The 12726-nt window shown below is 47.6% G+C and overlaps 1 protein-coding gene across 4 annotated transcripts in view; it reads right to left on the reverse strand.

The window, feature by feature from the left end:
* Window positions 1-12726, reverse strand: part of LNX1 (ligand of numb-protein X 1) — a 176376-nt gene that overhangs the window by 26263 nt on the left and 137387 nt on the right. For all 4 annotated transcript variants that reach the window (XM_004764959.3, XM_004764957.3, XM_045079748.1 and 1 more), the window contains 4 exons: window positions 10666-10907; window positions 10004-10156; window positions 4652-4854; window positions 1964-2335 (listed from right to left, as the gene is read on the reverse strand). In XM_004764959.3, the coding sequence (XP_004765016.1) occupies window positions 1964-2335; window positions 4652-4854; window positions 10004-10156; window positions 10666-10907 (970 nt within the window). The remainder of the gene's footprint in view (window positions 1-1963; window positions 2336-4651; window positions 4855-10003; window positions 10157-10665; window positions 10908-12726) is intronic.

The following is a 12726-nucleotide window of genomic DNA, read 5'->3' on the forward strand; positions in this document are numbered from 1 at the left end:
CTGAGATGCCTTTTAAATATCCACGTGGAGATACCAAGTCAGCAGTTGGTCATGTCGGTGTGTAGCTCAGAGAAGAAGTTGAAGCTGGGCATAAGGACTTGGAAATAAACTGCACGAACTCCGGAGGGGAAGTGCCTACTGTAACTCTGACCCTTTTTTCCACCTGCTCTACAGACTATGGCCTCAGGGCCCGTTACTCAGTTAAACATCCACCACATTCAGAACTCCTTGAAAGCAGGACACCACCAACGGCCACAGCTCAGGGGCAAGATACCACAGGTGCTTCCTATCCTGGGAGACAGAGGAAGTAGGGTAAGTCCCCTTGTACTCTTTACGTCAGGCTGTCCACCCGTAAAAGGACAGGATCACACACTACTAGGTTCTCCCTGAAGAAGAGGGAGAAGATACCGCACACGTGACAGTGAAGAGTTGCCCACACCTGGAAGAACCCCATGGCTGGAACCCAGGGCAGGGAGACTTGCCTGCGCTTAGGTGATCAGGTTCTAGAAAGCAGGCTCTGTGTTCTGATTATCGTCCTCTGTGGAACTTGGTACAATTTCAGTCAACCACCGCTGACTTGCTGTCTCCTCTTGAAGCATGAACACTTGAGTCACTGAGAGCAAGCTGATGCAACTTGCCAGGTAATTCGCAAATGCTTTGTGAGATTAGGCCTCAAATCTGGCCCCTCTCCTATCAGCTCTCTGCCACTTTGGGAGAGATCTAGAAATATGTGACTCCCTTGGTCTTGAGGACACCGCACGGCCTTGAGGATAAAGTCTGAACTTAGCATGGCTCATAAAACTCCATAGGATCTGGTCCCTCCCAATCTGGCTTTGTCTATGGCTGCTTTTTCTTAATATACACCAGGCTCCAGGTGTTAATGCTTTCCCTAACCAGCTTTCAGGGAAATGTTCTTTTATGGTGTGTCCCCTTAAAATGGCCCTCCCTGCCTTGTCTACCTAGGGAACTTCTACTGATTCCTCAAAGTCCCAGTCAAGATCTTCTCTGTAAAGACTTCCTAAGCCCATGCAAGCAAAAATTTCTCCTTCATTTGAAACAACACTGTACTTAATTTCTCCATTAGAATGCTAGCACACCATATGGCAATTACTTACAGAAAGTACATCCCCTGTACTAGATTGTGGGCTCCTTTGAGAGAAGAGCCAAGAGGCCATCATCTCTGTGTTCTCTATACCCGACACATGGTGAGGTGAGCAGCAGAAACTTAATACATCTTGGCTAAATGAAGTGAATAACAAAGACTGTCCTTCTAAGAATAAAGATGGCAGCTCACTGAGCCCCAGAAAAACATGGTGACCCAGCCAAAGGCAACAAGATACATGCTAAGGCTTGATGATTCTATGCCAGTCAGGAACGTGAATTAATATGAACCAATGTCAGGCTATTGGGAACATAATTTGTATCCCTCTCTTTTTAGGGGCCTTGTTCTAGATTCATATTTGAGTTCCCATGGGCTTTCTGAGGAGGCTGAACTCAGCCATGGAGACGCCGCTTAGCCTTAGCCAATCCCATAGTGGTCTCTGTCCACAGGATTCCTGGAAGGTAGAGGGCACAGCTTCTTATGGGAGTTAGTATATCTGGATGTCTAGGATATGTCCAGAATGCATCTGAATGACCCCTGGGTCTGCAAATAACACACTGGGTATAGGCATGACACAGCTCTGCAGATCTTAAGTGATTTTAACGTGGTCAGGTTGCATCATATAACCCTGAGGGTCTAGAGGCCGTCAGATTGCATGGCAACATTTAGGGAATGTCCACGACCTTGAGATACATCATTTGCTCGAGTAATGCTCTTACCTGCTCCTTCAATTTTGGCTCCCGGAAGGGGAGCCACCGCATGTCATACATGGTAGTAACAGGGCCGGTAGGTCAGGGTAACGAGCATCCCACTCACACCCGCAGTTTCTAGCCAACATCTTGGCAATGACCCGGAACTCACCTGGATCAGCTGAGCTGCGCTTTCTGGGCTGCCGTACCGAAGGTCGTGTCCGTTGATGGCTAACACGCGATCGTTCTCCTCCAGCTGACCGTGTCGGTCTGCCACACCACCGTTCAACACGTTGAAGATGAACACCCCAGGCTCATCCACCCTGCGCACCAGTTTTATTCCAAGCTGCTCCTCGGGGCTGCTTTTGTTGAGAATCACCTGGAAACTGTCATTGCGGGCCCCGTAGGCGTCCAGCGCCTGTCCGCCGCTCCTGCTCTGGAACTTCTGCTCCCGCAGCACAGTGAGGCGCAGCACCTGGCACGGCTGCCGCAGGAGGCGCAGCGCGTAGTTGTGAGGTACGTTGCTGATGTCCATCCCGTTGACCTGGGTGGGGCGGGGGTTGGGGGGCGCCGGAAGCTAGAGCCAATCAGCCAGCTCCGCCCGCCACAACCCTTCCCAGAAGGTCCAAGCCCACAGCATCAGCAGCACTCTTCCTTAAACACTGCTCTGGTCTGTCACCTCCTCTGTCCCCATCTCCAGGTAACCCCACCTCCCGACAGGCCTTCTAGCCCCGCTTTCCTTTGGTTACCCGCACTGCCCGCGCAGCTCTCCCCGCAGATGGCGTCTCTCTTCAACCTGTCCCTGCATAGGCTCCCAGATTTATTTCCACAGTCCTAGCCCCCACTCCTGGTGCTTGCCAAAATCAGTGTTCAGCAGAAGGGGGGTGGGGGTGGGGGTGGGCGGGGAGTAGAAAAAAGGAAGAAAAGGTAGGAAAAGGCAAAAGAAGAAAATGTCCCATTTAAGTTCACATGATTGCATTAAACTGCTGTTGAGATTAAGATGAGCTGACAGCATCCTTCCAATAGTCCCCAGATGAGTTTTACTCCCCGGGTCATCCATCCCGCAATTTCCAGGGCCCAGTACAGCGTGCGCACACGTGCATGTGCGCACGCGTGCACGTATGTGGTTTTTTCAAGGCAATTGCTGCCTCTGACGTCTTTTGCCCATGGTCTCAACAAAGGGAAAAAAAATTTTTTGCATATTTTCAAACAAACTGGTGTGAATGAGTTTCTAGGCTCTCTGACTGCAAGGCTGGATCCCTTTAGCCTACTTAAAGGTCCTCAAGCTCAGCCCGCTCATTTGTGCCTCATTAATTATCGGCGGAGCTGATGCCGCAGGGGGCTTTCTGGTTTTCATTACCCAGCCGGGAGGCTTACAGACCCTAGTGACAGTCACTGCTTTGCAAGAAAGCGATTTCACAGCAACACCATACTCTGCGCAGGGTCGAAGGACAGGGGCTCCATAGAGGAGAGACAATCTGCTTGGATTTCTATGGTTGGGTAGGATTTCTTGTACCTGTACTTGCAGCCAATTGCTAAATGCGGCTCAGGGTGAAATTTAAAGAGGTCTTCCTGCAGCCCACCATCCTGGGCTTCTGCCACCTGCCAAGGAAGGGTGGAGGCTCTCGTGCACAGAGCAGCTGACCGCCCTTGTCCACACCCAGGGGAGCTCACAGCCCCGTTCTGCTCTGTCACTGATCCTTGTGTCTGGTTTCTCCCATTGCACCCAGGCCCGGAGAAGGCCAGGGGTGTTTGCTAGACTGTCCTAGTAGCCCTTTGTCTGCAAGGGCCACTAGAAGGCCCAAACAATCAAAATGGCTTATTATGCAACCCTCCCGAGCAGGACAGCTCCTTCCCTCTGGAGGGGAAGCCACGCAGAGTGTCACTGGGGCCGCCGTGGATGCTCTCTGGAGCTCAACAGGCCCTGCCTTATACTCCACCTCGGAGGCCAGTGGGAGTTTCAGGATGGTTAGGACAACTGCTTTAAATTCTTTCTCCTCTTATTCCAAAAAAAAAAAAAAAAGAAGAAGAATTTCTTTGTCAGAGAAAGAGCACATGATGCGTCAGGAGCCGGCCCCTCAACCACTCAGAAGGAACGGGATGAAGCTCTCCTCTGGGCATTAGACAGAGAACGTAGGGCCAGGGAGGGATTTCTTGCCACACTCGTCACATGTCTGACTTCTGTCTGATCAACAATTCTCCATTCTTCTTTTCTCTGCTCCTCAAAATTCTGCCCCAATGGCCTTCTTGGCACCCAAGCCTCAGAGGACAGAAATGCCCAAGGCGTGCTGTTCCACCAACCCGCCTGCCCCGTTACGTCCGTGGCTTGGTGGGAAGAACTTGGGATGACTTTTTGGTTTCTCTCACAGAGGGCCCTTAAGCCACTGGACGTTTACTCTGGAGGGGTGTATGAATTGGGCTGACTAGGTAAAATACAGAATGTTCCATTAATCTGTTCTAAAAACAGCATAAGAAGATCTATGCTCCGGTTTTCTATTATTTTACGTTATTGTTACTTAAAGTAGGAGGAGGGGGTAGAAAGAAGGGGAGAGAGAGAGAAGCAGGAGGAGGAGAGAGGAGGGCGGGCGGGAGCTGGACGGGAGGGCAGAGAAAATGATACCAAGACAGAGATACTCTTCTACACAAAGAGGGAGAGACCGGAAGACCAAGACAGACAGAAAGGGGGCAAAGACCTATCTCAATTAAATCACAAGTCTCTGACGAAGAGTCCTCCCGCCGTAGTAACTATGGAAAGGGACCGCTTCACATTTATTTAGCATTTCCTCCATCCATCCACTGACTGGCTCTGAAGAGGATTTTATTAAGCCCGTTTTCGTGACCCCACAGCGACGGCGTCTACCTTCAGGATGATGTCCCCTGGCAGTAGCCGTCCATCCCTGGCAATCACTCCGTCACGGTAAATGTGCTGGATAATGATGTGGACCAGCGGGGTTTCGCTGCCTCCCACAAGTCTAATGGAGAGGCTTTCGTTAGGATCCACTCGATTGATCTTGACGCTAGTAATTTCACCATCTGGAATCAGGTGATACAACCTTGGAAAGACTAAAATGGACAAAGACAGTGTTTATTTAAGACACCCGCCCAATGGACATTTCCAGCCATTCTTCTCCTTGCCAAGCTTTGACTTCAGCCAAACTAAACTATTCATCGTTCCGCGTACATGTTTTCCATTTTCCTGCCTCTGTGCCAGCATCAGTTTCTCTGCCTGGAATGTTTTTCATTCTAGGCCTAGACCCAATTTTTCCTTCAAGACTTGCATGAAATGATCCCTTTCAATTAAACTCTACCCTGATTCCTCTCTCTCCCTGCTCTGTCTAAACATCTCAATCCCCCCCCCCCCCCCCCCCCCCCCCCCCCCCCACTGCCAAAGCTTCCATTGCTCCCAGCACTGAGCCTTCTGTTATCATCCACATTCACTTCTGGACTCTGAGATCTTTGAAGACATCATTTCTGACTGTCCTGTGGCTGTGCGCACAGACCACAAGTGTCAGGTCAGCCCAAGCCTCCTGAGGGTAGAGCAGTGAAGGAGAACGAAGGGTCGTTATGGAAGAGACTACAGTTCCAGCACCTACTTATCGAGAACAAAACCGAACAAACCTGCCCTTCTACCTTCTCAGGCCATTTTGAAGATTTCTCCCTGGAAGTCCCTGCTTTTTCAGGCTTAGGGAATTCCCAGGCCTCTCTCCCAGACACTGTTGTCAATAAAGGGAAGTCACACAGCCTGCTTGGTGACCAAGGAGAGGTGGTGGCTTCCAGAAGCTTCTCCCGGATCTGGCCGCATTGCTAACTTCAGAGCTCACAGGAGATCCGGGGGTCTAGGTGGGTGTCTCAGACTTTACCTTTTAACTGGAGACTCTTCTTTGCACATGAACTCTTTCACGGGTCCCTTCCCCACCAGCCCCCACCCTACCCCTGTGCCCACATGCAGAAGAGCTTTCTCAGTTGTGCAGTTTGATAGCGACAGGGACTGTTGAGTGGCTTTCTGTTACATGCGAGGTGCTTTGAGCTTAGAGTGGGGAAGGGACAGGATTGGCTGGGTTGCAAAGTAAGACTGCTCTCAGGGCCACTCACAGCCTGGGACTCCAGGTGACCTGCCATCCTGTCACCTTCGCTGGGTTTCTCTGAAACCAGGGATTCACAAAAGTCCCACAGGGGACTTGCCCTAGTCACCTATAAGCCAGCAATGCCGGCTGGAGCCATCCTCTGCCTCCGTCTGAGTAGAAGTGTGCAGAAGGGACGCCAGGACAGGCCAGGCAAGCTACACCTAGTTGGGTGGGAACAGCAGCTCCCGCCCTCTCGCTTGCTTGAGTGTGGATGTGGAGGGCGGAGATGCTTTCGTCTCCTGTAGCTGCTGACAGCTGCCTTTGCCCTAAGATTCTCTCTTCATTAAGTCATCTGGGAAGAGGAAAACTGCAGGTCTGGCTCTGCCTAACGCGCTCTGTTTTCAAAACCCATGACCTTAGTCCATTTTCCCTAATGAACTATGAGTTCATTAAGAACGGCTCAACTCTCCAGGAACAATACAGAAAGAATTAAAATTACTTCAAAGTATTGCAGAACATGATAAACAAAGCAATTTAGCAGCCAGAGGAAGCCCGAGCCCTTGCAAATGTGGGTCCTTAACCTCCACTGGGATGTAATTTAACGTAAGCGATTGGCTTTGCTGTGAGGCTGTGGGCAGCTGCCTTAATCTGTCAGTTCCTGGTGCGAACAGCAGTTGGGTGATTGAGTTCAATTAATGTTTAAACTACTTTGATTGCATTAAGTAGGCCTTACCATAAGCATTTGTTGGAACAGGTCCCATGACTGGGAATGGTGACTTTAAAAAAAAAATCACTTTGAACAAAGAAAGATTTAGATATAATCAAAGCTGCTGGTTCTTGCTCCCCTCCCTCTGCCTGTCTACCCCCTCCCCCACCAACAGATTGACAATAACCATCCTCCCAAACCAAAGCTACTCAGGGCATTTGATTTGACAGTCTGAAAGGCCACACCCAGTTGCACTGGTATGCAATGTTAACTAGAACCACACCAAAGAGACCGTAGTGACCTTGAAGAGTTAAATTTTGGGGGTGCTTTGGGGGCTCTGTCAGTTGGGCAGCCCACTTTTGGTTTGGGTTGTAGTTGTGATCTCGCGGTTGTGGGATGGAGCCCTGAGGCAGGCTCTGTGCTCAGCAGGGAGTCTCCTTGGGATTCTCTTTCCTCCTCTCCCTCTTCCTCCAGTGCAACACACACACACACACACACACACACACACACAATCTCTCTCTCTCTCAGATAAATAAATAAATCTAAAAAACTTTTTTTTTTCAGCTGCCAAACTTGCACTGGTCTGGAATAAAACAGAGTTGTTCAATATTGTGTCCTCACCAAAGGACTAAGGATAAGATCTTATTTACTGAGTGTTTGTTATGTGCCAGGCATTGAGCTAGCCACTTGCATGTGTATTTTTGGGGTTTAGTTCTTAAAACAACCCTATGAAGTAGATTCTTATTATCCCTGCTTCTTAGAGGACAGAATGTTGGAGCTCAGAGAAGTTAAGTAACCTGGCCAGGGTCACACAGCCAATCAACAGTGGAGCCTCTTTATCCTTGTAAAGAGGATATCCATCCTTGTAAAAAGGATGGATAAACTATGCCATGGGAGTTCATGGGACCAACCAGAGGCCGCTGAAGTAATGAGACTTGGCCATTTTTGAAAGCTTCGTTGCCTCACAAATCCTGAAAAGACCATCATGACCAGCCTTGCCAGGTCTTAACACCTCATCCCATTCTGGAGTCACAGCTTCCTGGAGCATCTGGAGAAATCCATTCCCTCCCACTCTAAGCCACCTGCACACCTAACACAGCGGCCATCTTTCTGGAACATAGCATGGATCCTGCAGTAACACTCTGCAAAACCCTGAGTGAAGACTCCCAGATGCCGTCCAGGACCCTTCTAATCTAGCTTTAGCCTCATCTCCCATTACTTTCTAACAGAGTCAAGATCCCAGTGCCCCCCCAGGTCCTAAGCCGCCCCACAGACACGGGTTACACTTCCTGCTGGGAAGTGATGCTCCTTTCCCTGGGGCTGCCACTGCCATTTATTTATAGCTCAGTCTTCATGGTATTTTATTTTCCTTTAGTCATGAATGAGCCTCTTGAAGCCAGGAACTGGATTTGATCATCTTTATATAAAATTATAAAGCCTAGGCCAGTAATTTCCACACAGTCATCTCTTACTAAAAAGGTTTCTGGAAGAAACAGGCAAATAAATCTTATGCGGGCAAAAGCAAGCTTTACATGGAGAATTCAGGACCCTTTCATGAGAGGAAGGACTGGCAGAAAGGAAGTTGTAATCCCATGTTCACGGCACATTTAGGGAACAACTGTATCTACCAGATATGATGCTTCACCTTGAGGATACAGACTCACAAAAGAACCTCTGCTCTTACAGAGGCAGTGACAGTGAAAAGTGACACCTGCTATACTAAAGATGCAGGGGCTTCGAGAGCACAAAGGTAAGAGGACTGAGGGAGTCAGGGAGGGCTTCTAGGAGGAGGCCAAACCTATGTGGCTCCTGGAAGGAGGAATGAGAATGGTGGCTGAAGGGGTGTGGGAGTGAAAGCTGAACAACAGCCTGGAAGGGAGAGAGACAGAGAGACAGTATTCACAGGACTGTAATGAGCTCAGAGTGGTGAGGGCATGTAGTGTGTGTATGCGTGAGCAGGGAAGAGCAGTGACAAGTAAGCAAGGGGGATTTTCAAGGACTGCTCATGGAGTCTCTGAAGGCATGATAAAGACAGTGGTTTGGGATCTACCTCTCAAACCCCTAGGGGGGGAGGGCGCTTAACCCAGTGGTTACCAGAGTGGGCTCTGGAGCTGGAAAACCTGAGCTAAAGTCCTAGGTCTGTCATTTTCTAGCTAGATGACTTTGGCCAAGTTACTCTCTGGGTCCCCTTTCTTCAGCTATAAAATGAGAATCATCGTCATCCCTATCCCTTAGCATTGTGACATCTAAATGGCTTAGGACAAAAACTACCTGGAACACAAGAAAGCTCCATTTTTTTAAAAGCTATTGTTACTGCTCTGAAGTTCTAACATAAGATAAGAAGATGCAGATGTAGTGAAAAGAAGGGGTCTGTGTACCCCAATGTTCATAGCGGCAATGTCCACAGTTGCCAATTGTGGAAAGAGCTGAGATGCCCTTCAACAGATGAATGGAATATATACACAATGGAATATTACACAGCCATCAGAAAGGATGAATATCCAACTTTTGCATCAACATGGATGGGACTGGAAGAGATTATGCTGAGTGAAATAAGTCAAGCAGAGAGAGTCAATTATCATATGGTTTCACTTGCTTGTGGAGCATAAGGAACAACATGGAGGACATTAGGAGAAGGAAAGTGGAAGTGGGGGGGGACTGGAGCAAGAGATGAAGCATGAGAGTCTGTGGACTCTGAGGGTTTTGGAGGGGAGGGGGATGGGGGGATGGATGATCCTGGTGGTGGGTATTAAGGAGGGCATGGATTGCATGGAGCACTGATGTTATACATAAACAATGAATCATGGAACACTACATGAAAAACTAACAATGTACTGTATGGTGACTAACATAACAGAATTTTTAAAAACGGTATTTCCCAGCTGCATTTATAAACACATAAGATCTAAGATCCAACAGAGCCCAGGTTTTAGAGCCACATTACTGGAATTCAAAGTCAGGCAAGGTAATTTGGGGCAAAGCTAAGTAATCTCCCTGGGCCTCGATGTTCTTATCTGTAAAAGAGGGATAATAATAGTAGCCATACGTTCATTGTGAGCATTAAATAAGTTAATGCATGAGAAGCACACTCAGAACCATACATTATGCATAGTCGTACGAAGAAAGAAATACTTACATAGCATTTACTGCATGCCAGCCATGTTCTAAACACTTTTCACTTAATTATTATTATCTCTTACTGTGTTAAGCTAACACCTGAAAGTAAGGGCTCCAAAACCTATTTGCTCAACCTCTGTGGAAAGAGAACAATAATTTCTGCCTTTAGTTACTTGTGTAACGAGTAGGCTGATCAAGGTAAAAAATATTTTATGCCCTTGTGAAGAGAGGTGTCTCAGAAAGTGGATGGTGGTCTGGTTGTCATCGCTCCTGAGGTCATCCTGGAAGCCCAGCTCATGTCCATACTCATGGGGAGGTCGCCTACCTTCAGGGGCAGTGGTGTCTTCAGAATCTTCTCTGCCCTGGTCAGCTTGGTTGGCAACAGCACTCCCACTCTTAGTCCTTCGAAGAACACTCAAGGCTCGGTTTATTTTTTTAAAAGACCTGCTTCTGATAGTTGATCGCTCAAAGGGCCGTGCTGAGGACAAGAGAGAAGGAAGAAATAGTAGATGCACATTCACAGAAATCCTCTGTATGTGCATGTCTGGTCAGATAAATACAATAACACAGGAGTAGTGATTACTTCTTGGAGATAGGATGATGAGATTTGCTTCTCTGTTCTGTCTCCATTTTCTACAATGAAATATATATGGTTTAAAAACTTGCTTTTCTTTCTTGCTGGGCTGGACTGAAGGTAGCAGCACTTTTCTTGAGCAGCATGGATGGGAAGGTGCTGACACTATGGGGTGGTGAATCATCAGACCCAACTTGGCCCCATCCACCAAGTTCGATTACACATTTTTAATGATCTGAGGTACTTGTGGTTTCATTTCACTTTGTACAATTGGATATTGGATGGCTGCCGAAACTACCAGAATGATTTCCCCTTTAAAAAAAAATTTTCTAGAACTTTCTACAGTAAATATTCCACAGAGGGCAATCTCAAGGCAAGAAGCCCATTCCCAGACAACCACCTACTTGACTCACCCCTCATTCGGTTGCTCCGGCCAGAGTCCAGTGGGATGTCTGCTGGCTGACCATCCTCCGTTGTGGACACATAGGCAGGGTTGTCTAAGCCAGGCTCATTGGTCACCAAGGAGACGGTGGCAGCTTCAGAGACTTCTGGGGAGAGCGCTGTTGATGTGAGGCTCACACAGCCGTCTGGGCAGCCATCTTGAGAGCGCCTCTTCTTATCTTTGGTCAGGCCATAGTGGGAAGCACCTTTACAGCTGTTAAAACAAACAAACAAACAAACAAACAAAAAACAACAGTGGGAGGTCAGAAAAGGCTTTGGCTTTGCTCATTGTTCAGCCCAGCTTCTTCAAGTACTCATGCTTGCTGCACTGGGAACGGGATTGTTTGCTCCAAGTCCCGCCCTCCCCCTATTCCATGTAGGTGCTCAACATACACTCACTAACTAAATGATTTAGTGATTCGGGGAAACAATTAAAAAACAATGCTTTCTGCATTCTCTTAAAGCGCTCTCTCCACTGGCCTCTGGCATGCAAATTTATACAGTCCTCGTGGTGTCTATAAGATTAGAGCTTGAGACAGGCAGTTCTCAACTGTTTGGACTTGGTAACTCCCTCTTGTTGGTGTTTATTTTGACCACAAGAGCCCTTAGTAACACTCAGTCCTTTCTTTTGGGTTTGGTTCCCAAAGCACTGAACATAGATACAAAGCTCCTCTCAGATTCCATATTTAACTGTCTGTGGAGACAGAACCGCCATGACCACAAAGGCACACGGGCTACCTAGTGTCGGCATTCTCTAGAGGCAAGCTTGCTGGCTTCCATGCTTCACCTCTGGGCTGCCGGCTGGAACCAGGGGCCCGGGACTCCTGTGCACTGAAGTCCCATTCATTGTCATGTCTTCTAACATTGGGAAAGTAAAACTACATTCATGGTCTATAAAAAGAAAACCATAATTTTTAAATAACCATTCACTCTCCATGTTCAGGAGCAGATCCAAGGGCCAAGAGGCCAAGGTATAAGCTGATCTAGGTCCATATTTTGCTGTGACTGTCTATGTGTCACTGAGAGAGTCATTTCAGCTCTTAGGTAGGGTTTTGGTCAGAAGGTGGTGAAGAGTTGATGATCTCGTACTGCAGCAAGCAGCTGCGGATGGCCCCAGCAGCACCCACAGTTGTTGTGAAGGCAGAAATCATGGGGGTGAGCCCCTTTAACAAATGGCCATTTGCTTATAATGGATAATAATTATTTTTATCAATTCATTATAGAAAATCTTATGTGGTTCAGCTATTTTAAATAACCCTCTGAACGTCTATTTAGAGAGATGCTTCACATTCTTGAAAGTAAAAGGAATCCAACAGCCATCCACAGTTGATATGCACCCAATTTACATGGTCTGTAGAAACCCAGAGCTGGTGGGCAGGATGGTTTATTGTCTGGATCAGATTCCTCACTCTGATTGGCCTGTGTAGTCTGGGACTAATTTTGTTAACCTGGTTAAACTTTCTAACCTACACATACAATTGGGCCTGCTGTGAGTTCAGGTGGATATTAAGTCAGGATTTTTAGTACCCTGCCAGAGATACAGTAAGTCAACAGGAGACTGTAGATACTTCTATTTCTGGGATGCTGGTTTGTTCACACTCTTAACATCTCTGAGATGAGAATGCACGGGTGGTGGAGGGAGTCAGGCAGCTTCTACTGTCAAGCTGCCATCATGATGCAGATGGCATTATCTGGGCAGGACAAACACAGTCACTGGGGCCATCTTGTAACTTCCATTGAGTTGTGTCCATTCTTGATACTATGCCATGGAATTTCATTGCCGTTCAATGTCTTAGAAAAAGGTTTACATTATGATTCAGCACTGGAGTGAAAAGTTACTGTATATATTAAAAGCCTCAAAAACAGAGGAGGGGGATGTAAGTTTGAGGTTGATGAAGCGAATATTCATTGTTAGGAGGAGGACAGCAATTCCATATTTTCTTGCAAAGAGACGAGCAAATGCTTTATTTGCTTAGAAAGGAAGATGCCCCCAAGGAGATAAAAAGCAGTGTTATATTTCATTACTGAGATCA

This window comes from Mustela putorius, unplaced genomic scaffold (genome assembly GCF_011764305.1).
Source record: "Mustela putorius furo isolate JIRA1106 unplaced genomic scaffold, ASM1176430v1.1 tig00000430_pilon_pilon_pilon, whole genome shotgun sequence".
In the NCBI taxonomy this organism is placed as follows: domain Eukaryota; kingdom Metazoa; phylum Chordata; class Mammalia; order Carnivora; family Mustelidae; genus Mustela; species Mustela putorius.